Source organism: Dipodomys spectabilis, unplaced genomic scaffold (genome assembly GCF_019054845.1).
Source record: "Dipodomys spectabilis isolate Male_0828 unplaced genomic scaffold, ASM1905484v1 ptg000188l, whole genome shotgun sequence".
NCBI classification, from domain to species: Eukaryota; Metazoa; Chordata; class Mammalia; order Rodentia; family Heteromyidae; genus Dipodomys; species Dipodomys spectabilis.
This window is the reverse complement of record NW_024870865.1, coordinates 5,328,603-5,346,935: the sequence shown is the minus strand read 5'-3', so window position 1 is coordinate 5,346,935 and position 18,333 is coordinate 5,328,603. Positions and strand designations below refer to the sequence as shown.

Below are 18,333 nucleotides of genomic sequence, written 5' to 3'. Positions count from 1 at the left end.
CATAACATTGCTGACCACTGTGAAAACTGCAAGGCAAATTAATTGACACAGTACCAAAAAAAAAAAAAAATTGCATATGTTCAATATACTGCAGCAACTATTATTTCAGACTTTAACAGAATTTAAAGTCAGCTGGGTGCCAGTGGTTCATGCCTGAAATCCTAGCTACTCAGGAGGCTGAGATCTGATGATACCAGTTCAAAGCCAGCAAAGGCAAGAAAGTCCTATCAACAATTAACTATCAGAAAACTGGAAGCGGAGTTGTGGCCCAAGTGGTAGAGTGCTAGCCTTGAGCACAAAAGCTCAGGGACAGTGCAAGGCCCTGAGTTCAAGCACTACGACCAACCAAAACAAAAAGCAATCAAAAGAAAAAAACCACCTACTAGTCCAATCTCAATCTCAAAACTATTGAAACCTCAGAACTTTCCCCAAACAATACTTATGGAAAGGTCATTTCACATCCAATACACAGTTATTAAGTAAGCCGTTTACAAAGATCTTGCTCCTTTCAGCCACTTGGCCTACTTTATGTTTTCTCAAAAATAAGCGTTGCACCTGAAGAACAAGATGGCAAAAATGTCACAAAACCAAACAATGGTTAGTAAAACTAGAAAGATTAAAAACAAACAAAATTCCTATCTATACCCAAAAGCCACCAATTTTGTAATAATAAACCTCAAGGTTTTATTAAATTTTCTTCCTCGCTGCAAGAAAAGCTATAAGATCAGTCTGGCAGACAAGATATCTCCTTTCTAAGATATCCATTTTGAAGAAAATTGAGCTACTTTTATGGGAACCTACTTACAAGGAATTTTCAGTGTGGTAGCTCTTTCAGGGCTGTGATTTTCTAAGTATTTGTAGCTGATCAAAAGCCTCTAATTCTGAGACATTCTGCCATAATGAAAAGATGTGGAAAAAATTTATCAGATAATACTTACAAATTAGGTTCCCATTTGGGCCTGACTCCATAATTACCAGCCTATGATCCCTGAGGAAAACTTCAGTATCTCAGCAGCAGCTGGAGGCTAGTGTATTTAGGCACTTTAAATGAACACAATGAGAAGTTCCAGAATCTTTTTTTTAATCACACATGGGGAAGTCATTTTTTCTAAAGGGGCATTATTTAGAGGTTTTCTGGCTACCCTGAAAAAAAAAAAATCAAAACTATTCCTTTTTTTCCATCTTTAAAGACAGAAATAAAGGCAGCCTCTAAGAATCTCAGACCTGGATAATGAATTCTCCAAGTTTATTATCTTTGACTTACATATGGAAAGAAGACCAAAAATAATGAACAAGCAATAACTTCAAGACTCTGGTCCATTTCTAAGGCTCTCTCCTGTCAAGTTTTGGAGTTAAAAGCGTCTCCAAATCACTATCAAATTCCTTCCTCTACAACCATTTTGCTATGTCACACTTAGGGTAGAATTCCTACACAATGTCTAATAAAGACCTGTAGCTACGACTTAAACAAATCTCACCTTATTCTACTCCAAGTGAATAAAGCAACATTGTTCACCATTCTATGTATTGGAACACATGCAAATTTGCCATAACCATACTTACAAATCAAGGATATATGGTTTGTTTTTTCCTAAAAGATGAACAGTCATAGAACTAAATTTATACCATTTATACCATTATATCATTTATACCAGAAATGAGATGTTTCACCCTAAAAACATAAAATATGAAGACATAGAGGGAAAAAGGCCTATCATTTTTAAAAGTCAGAAAATCAATTTTTAGAATAAGAGACCTTTCTGAAAAAGGCTCTCAAAATACTTTTCAATTAGAACTCCTCATGTAAAAACCTATGCTTTTGAGGAAATGAACAACAATAACACTGCTTTTTACAGGTAATTTTTACAAGTAAAAAAAGGCCCGGTACCAGTGACACGTGTCTGTAATCCTAGCTAATTAAGGGGCTGAGATCTAAGGATTCAAGAGAGTCCATGAGATGCCTATCTCCAATTAACCTCCAATTAACCACCAGAAGTGGAGCTGTGGCTCAAGTGGTATGACACAAACCTTGAACCTAAGGGACAATGTCCAGGCCCTAAGATTAAGCCTCAGTATTGGCACACACACATGAATGCACATACTTACAGTTAGAAAAAAATAATTCCTGCAAGATCATTCACCAAACCAATGTAAAGATGGCCCAGAAACCCCTGATCTTGCTCTGTGCTAAGCCTTTTGCTAAACTACAAAGATAACTCTTAAATATGGAGTACACAGACTGATCTTTCCATGGAAAATAAAAACTGCACAAGTATAAGACTTTAAAATATTAGACCTCTTAAGTTAAATGAAGAGCCAACAAGGACTGTGGACAAAATCATTTAAAACATTTTATGTCAATTTTTAAACAAGGAGGTAGGTAAAAATTACTTGCACTGTGAGTCCTTTAGCTATCAACAACAGTACTTCATCCAAACAACAAGGTTTTGAGCATGATAGTTTAGGTAGCCAGTTCTTAGCAAGATTTCTACTAAGAAATGTTGTCAAGTACTAATCCTAACTACTCAGGAGGTGGAGATCTGAGGATCACAATTCAAAAGGCAGCCTGGGATAGACTCATCCCCAAGTAGCCATCAAAACATCAGAAGTGGCAGAAATGGAAGGGAAACTCTGGGGAAGAGCAAGGGAAAGACTGACATTGTCCAAAAGGAAATGTATTCTACCTGACTTATTTAACTGTAACCCCTCTCTGCACATCACCTATATAATAACAATAAAAAACATTTTTTTAAGCCCAAATGGCAGAGCATCTCAGGCTTGAGCAGAGAAAAACTAAGCATGGGCATGAGGCCCTGAGTTCAAACCCCAGTTCTAGGGGGAAAAAAATAAAGAAAGAAAGGGTATTAATTTTTCAAATGATCACCAAGAGACTAGTAGAAGGCATTAAAAAAAAAAGTTAATAGCTAAACAGCACAAACATTAATTACTAGATATCAGGGGATGGAGACATGGCCCAGTTGGTAGAGTGTCAGCCAGTAAGCAAAAGTGTCAGATACTGAATCTGAGTCCCAGTCTCATATCAATAAAATAACTAGAAAAATTACTAGATATCAATTACTTTCAAAGAAACCATTTCTCTTTAAATTCTAAAGGCTTGTTCATTGTACATGTTGCTTGTCCTAGTAAGGCTCCACGTACATCTACACACACACACACACAATCAATCAATCAATCAAATAACCACAATAAAAATGGCCAGGCCCCAGTGGCTCACACCTTTAATTCTTACTACTCAAGAGGCTGAGATCTGAGGATCTTGGTTCTTAGAAGCCAGCCTGGGTAGAAAAGTCGGTGAGACTTTTTATGGCCAATAAACTACTCAGAAAAAGCTCAAAGTGGCACTGTGGCTCAAATGGTAGAGCACTAGCCTTGAGCACAAAGAGGCTCAGGGATAGTGCCCAGACCCTGAACTCAAAGCCCCAGGACCTGAAAAAAAGTCCATACAATTTCCATTACCCAAAGGGTTTATATTAGTAAATAATAATGTAAGCAATCCCTTTATATACAATTCATCCTAGAGATGTTTTCTTACAAGTTAAATTAATGATTCAATTAGAAGTTAACACACTGGTGTTTTAAAACTCTATTTCACAGGGCTGGTGGCTCATCATGCCTATAATCCTAGCTACTCAGGAGGCTGAGATCTGAAGATCACAGTTCAAATTCAGCCTGTGCAGGAAAGTCAGTGAGACTCTGATATTCAATTAACCACCAAAAAAACAGAAGTGGAGCTATGGCTCAATTGGTAGACCACTAGCCTTGAGCAAAAGAAGTGTCAGCGCCAAGCCCTGAGTTTACACCCCACAAGTGACATAAAAAGAAGAATCACTGAAATGGGAGACCATAAATGTAGGTGCTCCTTCTATACTTAATGGTAAACCAATATGCTTATTTGCTTTTCGAACTTCGCTCCAGAAATGAAGAGTCTTGTACCCAATAGCCATGCATAGTTTATTGCTACACATACTGCTTCAATGTTACTAGGCAGACACAGTCAAGAGTAGGTAACTACCAATCATCTCTTAAAATACATGAACACTCACTGTGGCTCAAGTGGTAGAATACTAGCCTTGAGCAAAAGAAGCTCAGGGACATGCCAAGGACCTGAGTTCAAGTCCCAGGACTGGCCAAAAAAAAAAAAAAAAAGCATGATCATGGATGTTAGGACATTGGACCCTGTGACAATTGTGACCATTCAGACAAGTTTGAGGCAAAAATCTTGTAACAAAACAATAATCTTAGTATCAAACATCACAAGAGTTTAATCCCTAAGCACAAATAAACTTCGAATAACCTTAGAACCTACCTAGCACCTAGTATCTGGATCAAATATTGGCTAAATTGAAGAATAAACATATCTAAAGGATGGCACACATGAGAAATATACAGCAATTGTCCCTTCTTTAGAACATTAAACTAGATATAGCTTTTAAATACTAGATATAAAACAAATGTAACAAAACCTAAGGTTATTTCCTAGTATGAGAGACACAAGTAAATGTGTCATTTGTGAACCTGTGGAATCTTAATTCATTCAAACTGTATATTCTGATTGTCATCAATAATGCTTACTGACAATAACTAGGATCACCACCAGAGGTCACCTACAGTTTAAATAAAAAGAGTAAACTCCTTCAACTATGGTGAAGTCTGCCTATCAGTATAGGAATTATAATAAATTTGGTTTTTGCCAAGTTTAAATTAGAAACAAAGCCAAATTCTCACTTCCAAATTCTTTGTAAAGATGAGTAGTTTAGGTCTTTATCTTCTGTAATTATGTGACCAGAAACCTAACACCCCTCCCACTGCAAGAGATCTAAAAAACATCTTTATAACGGAACTACTCTAAAAAGAATAACTGACATATTTGATTGGCAGCTCATTTAAGACTCCCTTTTCCAACTGCTAAAGAACCTAGCCATTGAAATAGAACATTTGATGTATACAAAATTTTAATGCCTTAATTATAGCTGACTTACTAACACATAATATCTAGTCATTTGTGCTCATATTTTCATTGGTTTGTTTCATTTTTAAGCCATTAGGCTGAAGTTAGTATTCTTCCTATAATGATAGCAGTTACAGCAACATTCCCGAATGGGAATTGTGAGAAAGGCAACAAAGGAAAGCAAACACATACTTCTGGAGACTAGGTTTCGGACACATCTGATGAAAGACAACTCCAACCAAACTTCCCTGAAAACAGACCCACTTTTCTGACACATCAGCTAGCTTACCTCTCCCATAGCTCTTCCCTCCAGAGCAAGTGCTTGAAAATCATGATTTAGTTCATCCATAGAACGTACCTAGTATTCAGAATAAAGGAAGGAAAAACCTCAAGTCAGTATCTCAGTTTATATACACATTATACACAACTAAAAAGTTTCTATTTACTCTCAAATATTCACAAAGACAATAACAAAAACCAAGTAACTGAGATTAAACATCCACTTACCTCTAATCATCAGGGTTCAGCAATAATCCCTGCTTTATCCCCTCCCATTTCCTTTTATTTTAAAAAATGAAAAAAACAACTATATAAAAATTATGCTATCCATTTTTCATACATTTAGCAAGTAAATATCAACAGGCTAAGAGCAATGATGTTTGGAGATGATTATATAAACTTTATCAAGCTAATGAATGAAAATTAACATTGTTATATTCCAATTGTGAAGTTAAGTACAAATGAGAACTTATCTGACCCAATACACTTTATAACATGTATCCCAGTCAGTATTCTTCCAGAGGAGAAAATGTGTTGCGAGTCCCAAAACCAGGGAAAAGCAACAAAACTTGTCACAAGAAACCTTCCAAACCTTTCCAATCATTTGATATATTCTTATTTACATCATAAGTATTTCATTAAACTTGCATTTACTCATCTCCCAAGTCATTAGTAAAAGACCCACACTAGCATCAGGATTGTTAAAATGTGAAATACATTATTCAAAACAACTAAAATTTGCAGGGTGCTGGTGGCTCACACCAAAATCTCAGGAGGCTGATATCTGAGAATCCTGGTTTGAAGCCAGCCTAGGAAGACTAATCCAAGACTTTTTCCAGTTAAGCAGGAAAAAGCCAGAAGTGGACATGAGGCTCAAGTGGTTTAAAAAAAAGCATTAGCTGTGAGCAAAAAAGCTAGGCAAGAATGTGAGTGAGGCCAGCCAGCACAAAAAGAAAAAAAGTAATTCAAGCCAGGCATTGTAGTTTATGCCTGCAATTCCAGCAGAAGATTAAGGCATGAGGACAGCAAATTCTACGTTAGTCTATGCCATTTGTTTTTTTAAAAAGACTATCTCATAGTATTTTTTTTCTTTTTGTTAGTTGCAGGGCTTAAACTCTGGCCTGGGCGCTGTCCCTCAGCTCTTCAGCTCAAAGCAGCACACTACCATTTGAGCTAGTGACACTTCCAGTTTTCTGGTGGTTAACTGGAGAAAAGATCTCACGGACTTTCCTGCTCAGGCTGGCTTTGAACTGTGATCCTCAGATCTCAGCCTCCTGAGTAGCTAGGGTTACAGGCATAAGCCACCAGAGCCTGGCCTAATTTTTTCTTAAATTAGGCTAAAATTCAGTTATCTGAGTACAAAAAGAACAGAGACAAGGCTTATTATTGTAGCACAATAGTTTCAAAAGGCCTTGAAGTAGGAGTTATGATTACTGAAGAAAATGCAATGAATAGGTTTATAATATGTGTATAATATAAAAACAAAGAGCCAGGGCTGATGGTTGACATGTGTAATCAGCTACTCAGGAAGCTGAGGTCTAAGGATCTGCAGTTCGAAGTCAGCCCAGGCAGGAAAAGACCATGAGACTCATCTCCAATGAACTACCAAAAATCTGAAAGTGAAACTGTAGTTCAAATAGTAGAGTACTGGGGAAAAAAGCTCAAAGACAGTACCCAGGACCTGTGTTCAAACCCCAAGACCAGAACAAAAGGAGGCGGACAGAAGGAACAGAATATTAGGTGTAAACTCTGCAGTGTCATATGAAACAAGTTTAGTCCTCAGGAAAGCACTAACATTTACAAAACTCACAAATCTGTATCTGCTTTCTTCTACTGAATTTAATCTAGACATTTCTTGGAATACAAAAACTCCACAAGCATAGTTTTTAACCAAGAATATAACAAATTCTATTTATATTTCCCTATGGAAACTAAGTAGAACTAAAGGCAGCAAACATGCACTGTGCATATTTATATAATTACCACTATAATCTCACCATGATTGCTCCCATTTAGCAGACTGGACCTTAAGAAATGTCTTCTTCAATCATTGTCAATTGACAGGAAACCACAGCTCAGAGCACCTAAATGTCATTGCCAGGATCTTTTTTTTTTTTTTGGTCGGTCATGGGGCTTGAACTCTGGGCCTGGGCACTGTCCCTCAGATCTGCAGCTCAAGGCTAGTACTCTACCACTTGAGCCACAGCACCACTTCTGGTTTTCTGGTGGTTAATTGGAGATAAGAGTCTCATGTACTTTCATTTCCCGGGCTGGCTTTGAACATCGATCCTCATGAGTAGCTCTTGAGCCTCTTGAGTAGCTAGGATTACAGGTATAAGCCACCATTGCCTGGCTTATTGTCAAGATCTTATTCTGACTTTTTTTTGGGGGGGAGAGTCGATCATGAGTCTTGACTTGGGCCCTGTGCACTGTCCCTGAACTCTTTTTGCTCAAGGCTAGTGGTCCACCACTTTGAGCCACAATGCCACTTCCAGTTTTCTGGTGGTTGACTGGAGACATGAGTCTTATGGACTTTCCTTAACTGGGCTGGCTTTGAACCATGATCCTCAGATCTCAGCTTCCTGAATAGCTAGGATTACAGGCGTGAGCCATCTGGACCCGCCCAGCTCTTAATCGAATTTTAAGTCCAATGTCCTTCCTCTATCACTAAACTACCTCCATGGCAGTTGCAAGAAGTTCCCATCCCCAGTACTGCTAGAATCACAGGGATTTGTTCAGTTTCTGTGGTAGGTTCTGAAGAATGTTCTTTTCACATCTATTTCTTATTATCTCCTCTCCTACTTCTGTCCATACCCATTCTGCCCTGGTAGCATTTTCTATTCCTTTCAAGGTTATCATCCCATTACCCTTCTTTCTCTTCCCCCACTTATTTGCTGTCAAATGACTCCTAGGTCTCCTCACCTTCTTTTCTCCCCTTTCCTTCCAGATGACCTCTGCCTCACCTACACCATTAGCCACTCTTACACTCTTCATCTGCTCTTAGTTCAGTAACAGTTGCCTAGCATGAACAAGACGCTGGGTTCAATTTCTAGCATACACACACACAAAAAGGGGAAATCATAGTAATAAAGTGCATGCCACCATCCCTTCACAAAGCCCTATTTATCTTATCATTTATCATACTATATTCTTAATAGTTTTCTCATCTATAAAACTATCAAGCAAGCCTGGCACCGGTGGCTCACGCCTGTAATCCTAGCTACTCAGGAGGCTGAGATCTGAGGACCATAGTTCAACCAGCCCGGGGAACGAAAGTCCATGAAACTCTTAGCTCCAATAAACCACCAGAAAACCAGAAGTGGAACTGTAGCTCAAATGGTAGAGTGCTAGCCTTGAGCTGAAGAGCTGAGGGACAGCGCCTAGGCCCAGAGTTCAAGCCCCATGACAGAAAAAAAAAAAAAAAAAAAGATCCTGGCAACGCCATTTAGATGCTGTCAACCATTCACAAATGATTAATGATTGAGACAAAATGCCTAATACTTAAGCATTTATTCCACATCATCCACCTCCCACAATGTTCTCTATAAAGTATTCAACTATCTCCACAGTCAACCATTCTTTCTTTATACTCAAAAAGGCAATTTTTGGTCAGCCTTTCTATGGAGGGAGACATGATACTCTATTATCCAATTCACTATTTCATTTATAAAATCACTATATTTTAGAACATCAAGATCATTTAAACATCCTAGTTGCTAAAACAAAGCATAACCGATGCCAGTGGCTTGTACCTGGAATTCTAGCTACCAAGGAAGCTGAAATCTAAGGATCACAGTTCAGAGTCAGCCCAAGCAGAAACATCCATGACTCATTTCTCCAATTAACCCCCAAAAAGCCAGAAATGGCATTGTGGCTCTCAGGGTCAGTGACCAGGCCCTGAGTTCAAGCCCTACTGTTAACCTTACGTGCATGCGCACAACACATACATGTGAGTGCACACACTTTAAAATAGTAAGAAATAAGACAGAATCTGGGTGCTGGTGGCCCTCATCTACAATCCTAGCTGCTCAGGAAGCTGAGATCTAAGGACCATGGTTCAAAGCCAGCCCAGACAGGAAAGTCTACATGACTCTTATCTCCAATTAACCACCAGAAAACCAGAAGTGGTGCTGTGGCCCAAGTGGTAGAGAGCCTTGAACAATAGAGCACAGGGACAGCAACCAAGTCCTGAGTGCAAACTCCACAACCAGAAAGAAATTTTTTTTAAAAAATAGTATTTTAGTTCTGTATTTGGCATGCCTGTAATCTCAGCCTCACAGGAAGAATAACTAGGACTAGGAAGGATCCTGGCCAGGGGCCAACCTCTGGCAAAAATGGGACAACCTATCTAAAAAGTAAAAAGCAAGGTAGTCCACCTGTCTAGGAAGCTCCCCAAGTTTAGCTCAAATCTAGTATAAGCAACCATAGGTGATGCACACCTATAATCCTAGCTACTCAAGAGACTGTGATCTAAGAATCATATAGTTCAAGCCTGGCATCGGCAGCTCACACTTGTTATCCTAGCTACTCAGGAGGCTGACATCTGAGGATCTCGGATCAAAGCCAACCCCGGGCAGGAAAGTCCGTGAGACTCTGATCTCCAATAAACCACTAGAAAACCAGAAGTGGCGCTGTGGCTCAAGCAGTAGAGCACTCACCTTGAGCTGAAGAGCACACAGACAACACCCAGGTCCAGAGTTCAAGCCCCAGGACTGACCAAAAAAAAAAAAGAATCACATAGTTCAGAGCCAGCCCAGGCACATATATCCCAGAACTGGAGGTACAGCTCTAGTGGTAGAAGGGCAGTGTGGGCAGTCAGCATAGAAAGAGTAACAGTGGCTCCTATAATCCCAGCTACAGCCTTTTTGCCAGTCTGGGGGCTTGAACTCAGCCTGGGCACTGTCCTGAGCTTCTTTTGTGCTCAAGGATAACACTCTACCAGTTGAGCCACAGAGCCACTTCCAGCTTTTTCTGCTTATGTAGAACTGAGGAATTGAACCCAGGGCTTCATGCATGCTAGGCAAACACATCCCCAGCCCAATCCTAGCTAATTAGGAGGCTGAGATCTGAGGATCACAGCTAGCCTGAGCAAGAAAAGTCCTTGAGACCCAACAACCAAAAAGCCGTAAGATGAACTACTGCTCCAGTGGTAAAATGCTGGTCTTATGCAAAAGAGCTGAGGGTCAGTGCCCAGCCTTGAGTTCAAGCCCCAGGGCACAAATTCTGTTTTACTCCTGAAAGCAGCATAAGAACTATGATGCCCCTGTGAGTTCCTGTATTTTCATTAAATGCCCTCAACCTTTACTAACTAAAATAGATTTGTATACCTTAAAACTAAAGTTGCCTTCTGCTAGAATATTTATTCCACACAAAGGTAGGCTTTTCATTTAATACCTATTTGTGCTTCCCTGGAGGATTTTCCAGTACTGAAAGCCTAGATCATGATTGGTTCCAGTTCACTAACACAAAGTCAAAACAATAAGCAAAAGAGCTTATTATTGGTGCAAAGAACCATTAGAGGAAGGATATAGCAGTGAGGGGGGAAATATAATCAGGCAGAACAGGAGAAATGTAAACAATGAGAGGAGGAAATAGAATGTAAGGCTTAACCTAGGTGGGTGTAGTTAAGGGGCTGGGGGAGAAACATACATGAGGAAGGAGAAGATCTTGAACCTAGTTTAGGTTTAATTACAGTGAAAGATCTATTGTCTGTTTAAAATATAGTCTATTCCACAATGCTGTATTAACAAAGACAAAAGGCAATGGCTCCAGCCTATAATCCTAGCTACTCAGGAGGCTGAGATCTGAGGATCACAGTTCAAAGCCAGCCTCAGCAAGAAAGTCCGTCAGACTCTTATCCCTAATAAACTATTCAAAAAAGCAGGAAGGAACACTGTGGCTCAAGTGGTAGCAAGCTAGCCTTGAGCACAAAAAGGCTCAGGGACAACTCCCAAGCCCTGAGTTCAAACCCCAAGAACAGGAGGAAAAATGTTTTATGAACTCTTCTTATTAATCACACCAAAAAACAGTAATATTAACCCCATTTTGTAAGAAAAGCAAGAAATTATCTTTAAACGCAATACAGATAATCCAAAATTCTTTCCTAGTTACTAGAAGAAAAAAAAAATTGAGGGAAAAAACTGGAAGTGTTAATCACAAGTATTTCACTAATAACAACAGAACAAAACTTCGTTTCATACTGAAAAAGTAGACATCATTCCATTTCATAGATTGTAGAAACTGAGGTTCAGACAGGTGACTTATTCAAAGTCCTAAAGTCAATAAAGATCAAAAGTGGAATTCACACTCAGATTTCTTTTTAACTTTTCATACTTATTAAAAAAGTAAGTACAGGGGCTGGGAAGGTGGCTCAGTGGTAGAGCGCTTGCCTTGCATGCTCAAGGCCCTGGGTTCGATTTCTTAGCACCACATAAGCAAAAAGAAAAAAGCCGGAAGTGGTGCTGTGGCTCAAGTGGTAGAGTGCTAGCCTTGAGCTGAAGAGCTGAGGGACAGCGCCCAGGCCCAGAGTTCAGGCCCCACAACTGAACCAAAAAAAAAAAATAAAAAATTAAAAAAAAAAAAAAGTAAGTACAGCTGGGTCTGGCAGAAAAAGAAAAAAAAGGCTTTAGGTTGAAAACAGTATGATACTGTTTCCCAATATATAAACATGTCAAGTAATGTAAATGGAAAGAGAAATAGGGCTTCAATAGTTGACAAATTAAGGAAAATAAGCCTTGTTTCTAAAGTTCATCTATCTATAATAATAAGAAACACAGGACTGGTCAGTCACTGGTGGCTCAGGTCTGTAATTCTAGCTATTCAAAAGGCTGAGATCTGAGGATCGCAGTTCCCATTCAGTGTGAGACTCATCTCCAATTACCACCAGAAAGTGGGAAATGGAACTGTGGCTCAAAGTAGTAGAGTATTAACCTTGAGCAAAAAAACTCAGGGTCAGAGAGCCTCAAGACTGATTTTTTAAAAAGTACAGAGCTAGAGATGAGGCTCAAGTGGTAGAGCACTTGACTAGCAAGTGTGAGGCCCTAAGTTCAAATATCAGTACCAGAAAAAAGTCACAACAAGCACAAGATTAGGGCTGATAAAACTCCTTAAAGGGGGGCTGGGAAGATGGCTCAGTAGTAGAGCGCTTGCCTTGCATGCATGAGGCCCTGGGTTCAATTCCTCAGCACCACATAAGCAGAAAAAACAAAAGCGGGAGGTGGCGCTGTGGCTCAAATGGTAGAGTGCTAGCCTTGAGCTGAAGAGCTGAGGGACAGTGCCTAGGCCCAGAGTTCAGGCCCCATGACCAGACCAAAAAAAAAAAAAAAACTCCTTAAAGGTTCTTTTTTTTTTTTTTTTTTAAATTGTGAAAATACTGTACAGAGGGGTTACAATTACATGGGCAAGATAATGAGTACATTTCTTATCAAGCATTGTAGCCTCCTCCTTTGTTTCCCCATCCAATCCCCTCCCCCCCCTCCTTAAAGGTTCTTTACATAGCCATCCAATAAAGACTTGACTCCTGCAAACTGAACCCTCTCAGGTTCTACACTCTGTTACATGTTATACCTTTATCAATTCAAAATGACATCTTGCTATTCTTCAAAATAATATACTCCACTGAATACATCTCTTCAATATGCCCTGAATCATAATGTATTCATTTGTCATTTCTAAGTTATATATTATTAGCCAGTTGCCCAAGACGATCATCAGGGACTGATACCAAAATATATAATATATATCAACTCTTGACTCATTACTGGACATTTCCATTATTCTGTTTATTTGCCCAACAATCTGCTTATTGAAACAGCATGCAAGAACCCACTGATGAAAGGTAAATATTCCATCTTACTACAGTGACTACATGCTTAAATAAAATGTATACCAAGTATAACAGGGGCACCAAAGAAGGACAGCTAAAAGGGGAATGTTTAACAGAAGAAAAAGAAAAGATAACTTAGTGGTTTACCAATCTTGAGGGAAATAGCAGAGACAACAGCACATAGGCTATGAGTCCAAGATTCATCCCATCCCCCAGTCCCAACACACAAAATTAAGTAATTAACTAAATAAAGGTAATGGAAGCTCAAAAGGTAAGGAGGCAGCTAGGTTAGTAAGGAGAGAGGTGCTGGTGGCTCATGCCTGTAATCCTACTCAGGAAGCTGAGATCTGAGAACCACAGTTTAATGCCAGCCCAGGCAGGAAAGTCCATGAGACTCTTATCTCCAATTAACCACTAGAAAACCTAAGTGGAACTGTGGCTCAACGTGATAAGAGCACTAGTCCTGAGCAAAAGAGCTCAAGAACTGTACCCAGGCCTTGAGTTCAACCACATGAACTACCAAAAAAAAAAATAGCAAAGAGGATTCCAAGAGAGAAAACAATCAAACTAAAAACTGCACCAAAAACAAATAAATACGGCATCATCTATGTGGAGAAACTGCACAAATTATAAAAACATGTGTGTTTATAAAGCTACCAAAACTTCAGCAGACCTGATATGATGGAGCACCAGAGAAGAAAAGTAGAGAGGAGGAGGGTGAACAAATGCAGCAGTGGTACTCACTGGACACTATGTTGAAAATGAATTACACAAATTGTGGGGGAGAGAACTGGGAGAGAACAATAGAAGAGACATGGCCCAAAAGAAATGTACTCACAACCTGACTTAGGGAACTGTAAGCCTCTTTATATCACCTTTTAGTAATATAGTAATAACAAAATATTAAAAAAGAGAAAACTGGAGAGGTTAGCTGGGCCAGAACATGAAAGAACATGAGGCCTACTAAACCAAGAGAAGAAGCCTGAAAGTTAAATTAAAAGCAACAGAAAAGTAGAAGAAAAGAAATTAAGACTGTCCAGGACTGGGAAGGTGGCTCAGCTTTAGAGTGCTTGCCTTGCATGCATGAGGCCCTGGGTTCAATTCCTCAGCACTACATAAGCAGAAAAAACAAAAGCCGGAAGTGGCGCTGTGGCTCAAGTGATAGAGCACTAGCCTTGAGCTGAAGAGCTGAGGAGACTGTCCAGGTATTGACGGCTCATACCTGTATTGCTATCTACTCAAGAAAATGAGATCTGAAAATCAGTTTAAAGCCAGCCCAGGAGGAAAGTCTATGGGAATCACATCTCTAATAAACTGTTCAGAAAAAGCTGGAAGTGGTTCTATGGCTTAACTGATAAATTGCCAGCCTTGAGCCTCAGGGACAGCAGCCAGGCCCAAGTTCAAGTCCCAGGACAGGCAAAAATAAATAAATAAACTTATGAAAAATTACTTAGCCAGGCACCAGTGGCTCATATCTATAATCCTAGCTACTCAGGAGACTGAGATCTGAGGATCACGGTTCAAAGCCAGCCCTGGCAGGAAAGTCCATGAGACGCTTATCTCCAATAAGTCACTCAGAAAATCAGAAGTGGAGCTGTGCTCAAGTGGTAGAGCGCTAACCTTTGAGCTGAAGAGTTGAGGGACAGCACCCAGGCCCAGAGTTCAAGCCCAGGAAGGAAGGAAGGAAGGAAGGAAGGGAGGGAGGGAGGGAGGGAGGGAGGGAGGGAGGGAAAGAAAAATTACTTAGCTGTAATTCTTAATAAAATCCTAAGTGTTTTGGGTAGCTTCTCTGGAAAGAAAACGAAATGGAGGGTAAATAATTTCAAAATGTATTGTAATTATGTATGAAGATGGTATAAGAAATCTCCATGAACCAGGCACTGGTGGCTCATGCCTGTAATCCTAGCTACTCAGGAAGCTGAGATCTGAGGATCATAGCTCAAAGCCAACCGGGGCAGGAAAGTCTGTGAGACTCTTATCTCCAATTAACCACCAGAAAACTGGAAGTTGCGCTGTGGCTCAAGTGGTAGAGTGCTCACCTTGAGCTGAAGAGCTGAGGGACAGTGCCCAAGCCCAGAGTTCAAGCCCCATGAGAGAAGAAGAAAGAAGAAGAGAAGGGGGGGGGGGGGGGGAGGAAGAGAAGAAGGAGGAGGAGGAGGAAGAGGAGGAGGAGGAGAAATCTCCATGAAAGTTGTTACTAAACAGGAGGTTGGAAGGCAGGGAAAAACCAATAGTCTTTCTGGTCAAAATATAATATATGTACATCTGAAATACCATGACAAAATCTTCTGGTACAATTAATATGCACTTAAAAAAAAAAGAACAACAACAGGAAAACACAACAAGCTCTAGGGCTCCGTGTAGGACGGAGTAGCTGCAGGATGGGGAAGGGCTAACCAAGAGGGTAAAGGATGTACGGTCAAGGTAGTTTATTCATCCATGAAAACAACACAAACTGTCGAAAATGTTTTAAGAAGTGAGAGGAGATAAGGGATAGAGATAGAAGGGAAGGAGTCTGATTGCGATGTGTGCATGTGTGCAAATGTCACAATGAAAGCGCCCTTCAACAACTAATGTTTCAAGAACAACATTAGTTGTTCAAGAAAAGAGAAAAAAATGAAGAGAAGTATAAGTGAATTAAAAAGAAAAACACTGGGCACTGGTGGCTCATGCCTGTAATCCTGGCTACTCAGGAGGCTGAGATCTGAGGATCCCAGTTTAAAGCTTGCCAGGCAGGAAAGTCTGAGAGACACATCTCCAATTAATCAGAGAAAAGCCTGTAAGTGGTTCTGTGGCTCAAGTGGTAGAGCACTAGCCTTAAGAGTAAAAAGAGCTCAGGGACTACACATAGGCCCAAGGAGGAAAAAAGAGAAGAAACAACTTTTTTTTTTTTTTTGCCAGTTCTGGGGCTTGAACTCAGTACCTGGCTGCTGCCTCTTGGTGTTTTTCCTCAAGGCTATTGTTCTACCACTAGAACCACAACTACACCTTTGGCTTTGGGAGGTTTAACTGGTTTTCTTGCCCAGGCTGGCAACAAACAGCAATCCTCAGATCTCAGCCTCCTGAGTAGCTAGAATTACAGGTATAATACACCAGCCACCAGTGCCCAGTTCATAAAATTTTTTTGGTACCAGCATAATAAATATAAAAACAAAGGAAATGCAGAAAAATACAATGGTTCTGGTGGAAAGCATACAAGCCAGTCATATTGAACACGTACTTTCTGTGAAATCTTACAACATGACACCTTCATTTTCCAAACTATATTTCCTCATCTAGAAAATAGGAATGAGCGGGGCGCTGGTGGCTCACACCTGTAATCCTAGTTACTCAGGAGGCTGAGATCTGAGGATCGCAGTTCAAAGCCAGCCCGGGCAGGAGAGACCGTGAGACTCCTATCTCCAATAGGCCACCAGAAAAAAAAGCTCAAGTGGTAGAGCGCTTGCATTGAGCTGAAGAGCTGAGGGACAGCACCCAGGCCCAGAGTTCAAGCCCCACGGCCGACAAAAAAATAATAATAATAATAAAAGAAAATAGGAATGATAAAAGGCCTACTTGGAGTGCTGAGAGTGAAATTCAGTAGTATAGTCCCTCACAGCATGCATCATGCTTAAGCTCAACACTTAGCACCAGAAAAAAAAAAATGAAATTTCTGGTATATGGAATGTGTATGGTTATTTCTCCACAGAGACAAGTAGCACACAATACAAGACCGTTCTCTATGGACCCTATTGGATGCACTCAGTCTGTTCCTGTATCTATGCTCAGTAAGTAACACAAAAATTACTACATTGGGGGGGAAAAAACATTTTCTAGTACCAAAGTTATACTTTCAGTCAACATGGCAGATCAAGCTCTTGATAGTAAACCAGTTTTTGTTTGTTTTAGTTTTGCTAGTAGTGGGGCCTGAACTCTGGGCCTGGATGCTGTCCCTCAGCTCTTCAGCTCAAGGCTAGTGTTCTACCACTTGAGCCACAGCACCACTTCCAGCTTTTTCTGCTTATGTGGTGCTGAGGAATTGAACACAGGGCCTCTTGCATGCAAGGGAAGCACTCTACCACTAAGCCACCTCCCAGCCCCATAAACCAGTTCTTAAGAGTAAACCATATCCAGTTTTGTCTTTTGGACAACACAAATGAACTAGAAAAAACAAAAACAAAAAACAAAAAAAAATGAATTAGCTGGCTCATGTCCTAGCTACTCAAGAGGCTGAGATCTGAGGATCCCAGTTGAAAGCCAGCCCCAGCAGAATGTCTAGGAAGCTCATCTCCAGTTAACTACCAAAAAGCCTGAAGTGGACTATGACTCAAGTGGTAGAGTGCTATCCTTCCCCAAAAAAGCTCAGAGTCAGCACCCAGTCCCTGAGTTCAAGCCCCAAGACAGGCATACATTCACCAAAAAAATTACCTGTAATCTCTTCACCTATCTAAATACAGTATTTTGTAGTATTTCCTCCTATTGTTTAATGTATGTATAAATACTCTGAAGGGAGTGCAAAGGGCATAAAGACCCTTTCCTACAACTTAACAAATGCAGAACTGTATCTGCCCCATACTGTCTCCTGTGATCATGTAAATAACACTATATCCTCCTGCCCCATGTCCCCCCACCTCAGCACCCATCTCAAAATACTGAAATCCTCATTTGAAACAACTTTCCTTGTAATTGTCTCCTTGCATTAAGAAACTGCTTCTTCAGAAAAAAGAAAAATCATTTTAATTTCACTGTCTTGCTTTTTTGGCAGCACTGGAGGTCGAATTCAGAGCTTTGTAGTTTCTAGGCAAGCACTCTCTCTTGTAAGCCATGCCACCAGCCCTTTTGCTTTCATTGTTTTCTAATAAGGTCTCACTTTTTCCCCAGGCTAGCCTGAACTAGATCTTATTTATGGACCTAGGGTAAGGGTAGCTGGGACAACCAGCATAGATCACTCCACTCAGTTTTTCACTCATTAAGCTGGGGTTTCACAAACTTTTTTTTTTTTTTTTTTTTGGGGGGGGGGGTCAGTTGTGGGGCTTGAACTGGGCCTGGGCGCTGGCTCTTCAGCCCAAGGCTAGCACTCTACCATTTGAGCCACAGCGCCACTTCCAGTTTTCTGGTGGTTAATTAACAATTAAGAGTCTCACGGACTTTCCTGCCCGGGCTGGCTTTGAACCACAATCCTCAGAAAGCTTCCTGAGTAGGTGGGATTACAGGCATGAGCCACTAGCGCTAGGCTTCACAAACTTTTTTACCTGGACTGGCATCAAACCAGAATCCCACA

The 18,333-nt window shown here is 40.3% G+C and overlaps 1 protein-coding gene across 18 annotated transcripts in view; it reads right to left on the bottom strand.

Annotated features, from left to right (window-relative positions):
* The window catches only part of Pum1 (pumilio RNA binding family member 1), a 130,318-nt gene that overhangs the window by 89,052 nt on the left and 22,933 nt on the right, over positions 1-18,333 (bottom strand). For all 18 annotated transcript variants that reach the window (XM_042695711.1, XM_042695713.1, XM_042695715.1 and 15 more), the window contains one exon: positions 5,259-5,327. In XM_042695711.1, the coding sequence (XP_042551645.1) occupies positions 5,259-5,327 (69 nt within the window). The remainder of the gene's footprint in view (positions 1-5,258; positions 5,328-18,333) is intronic.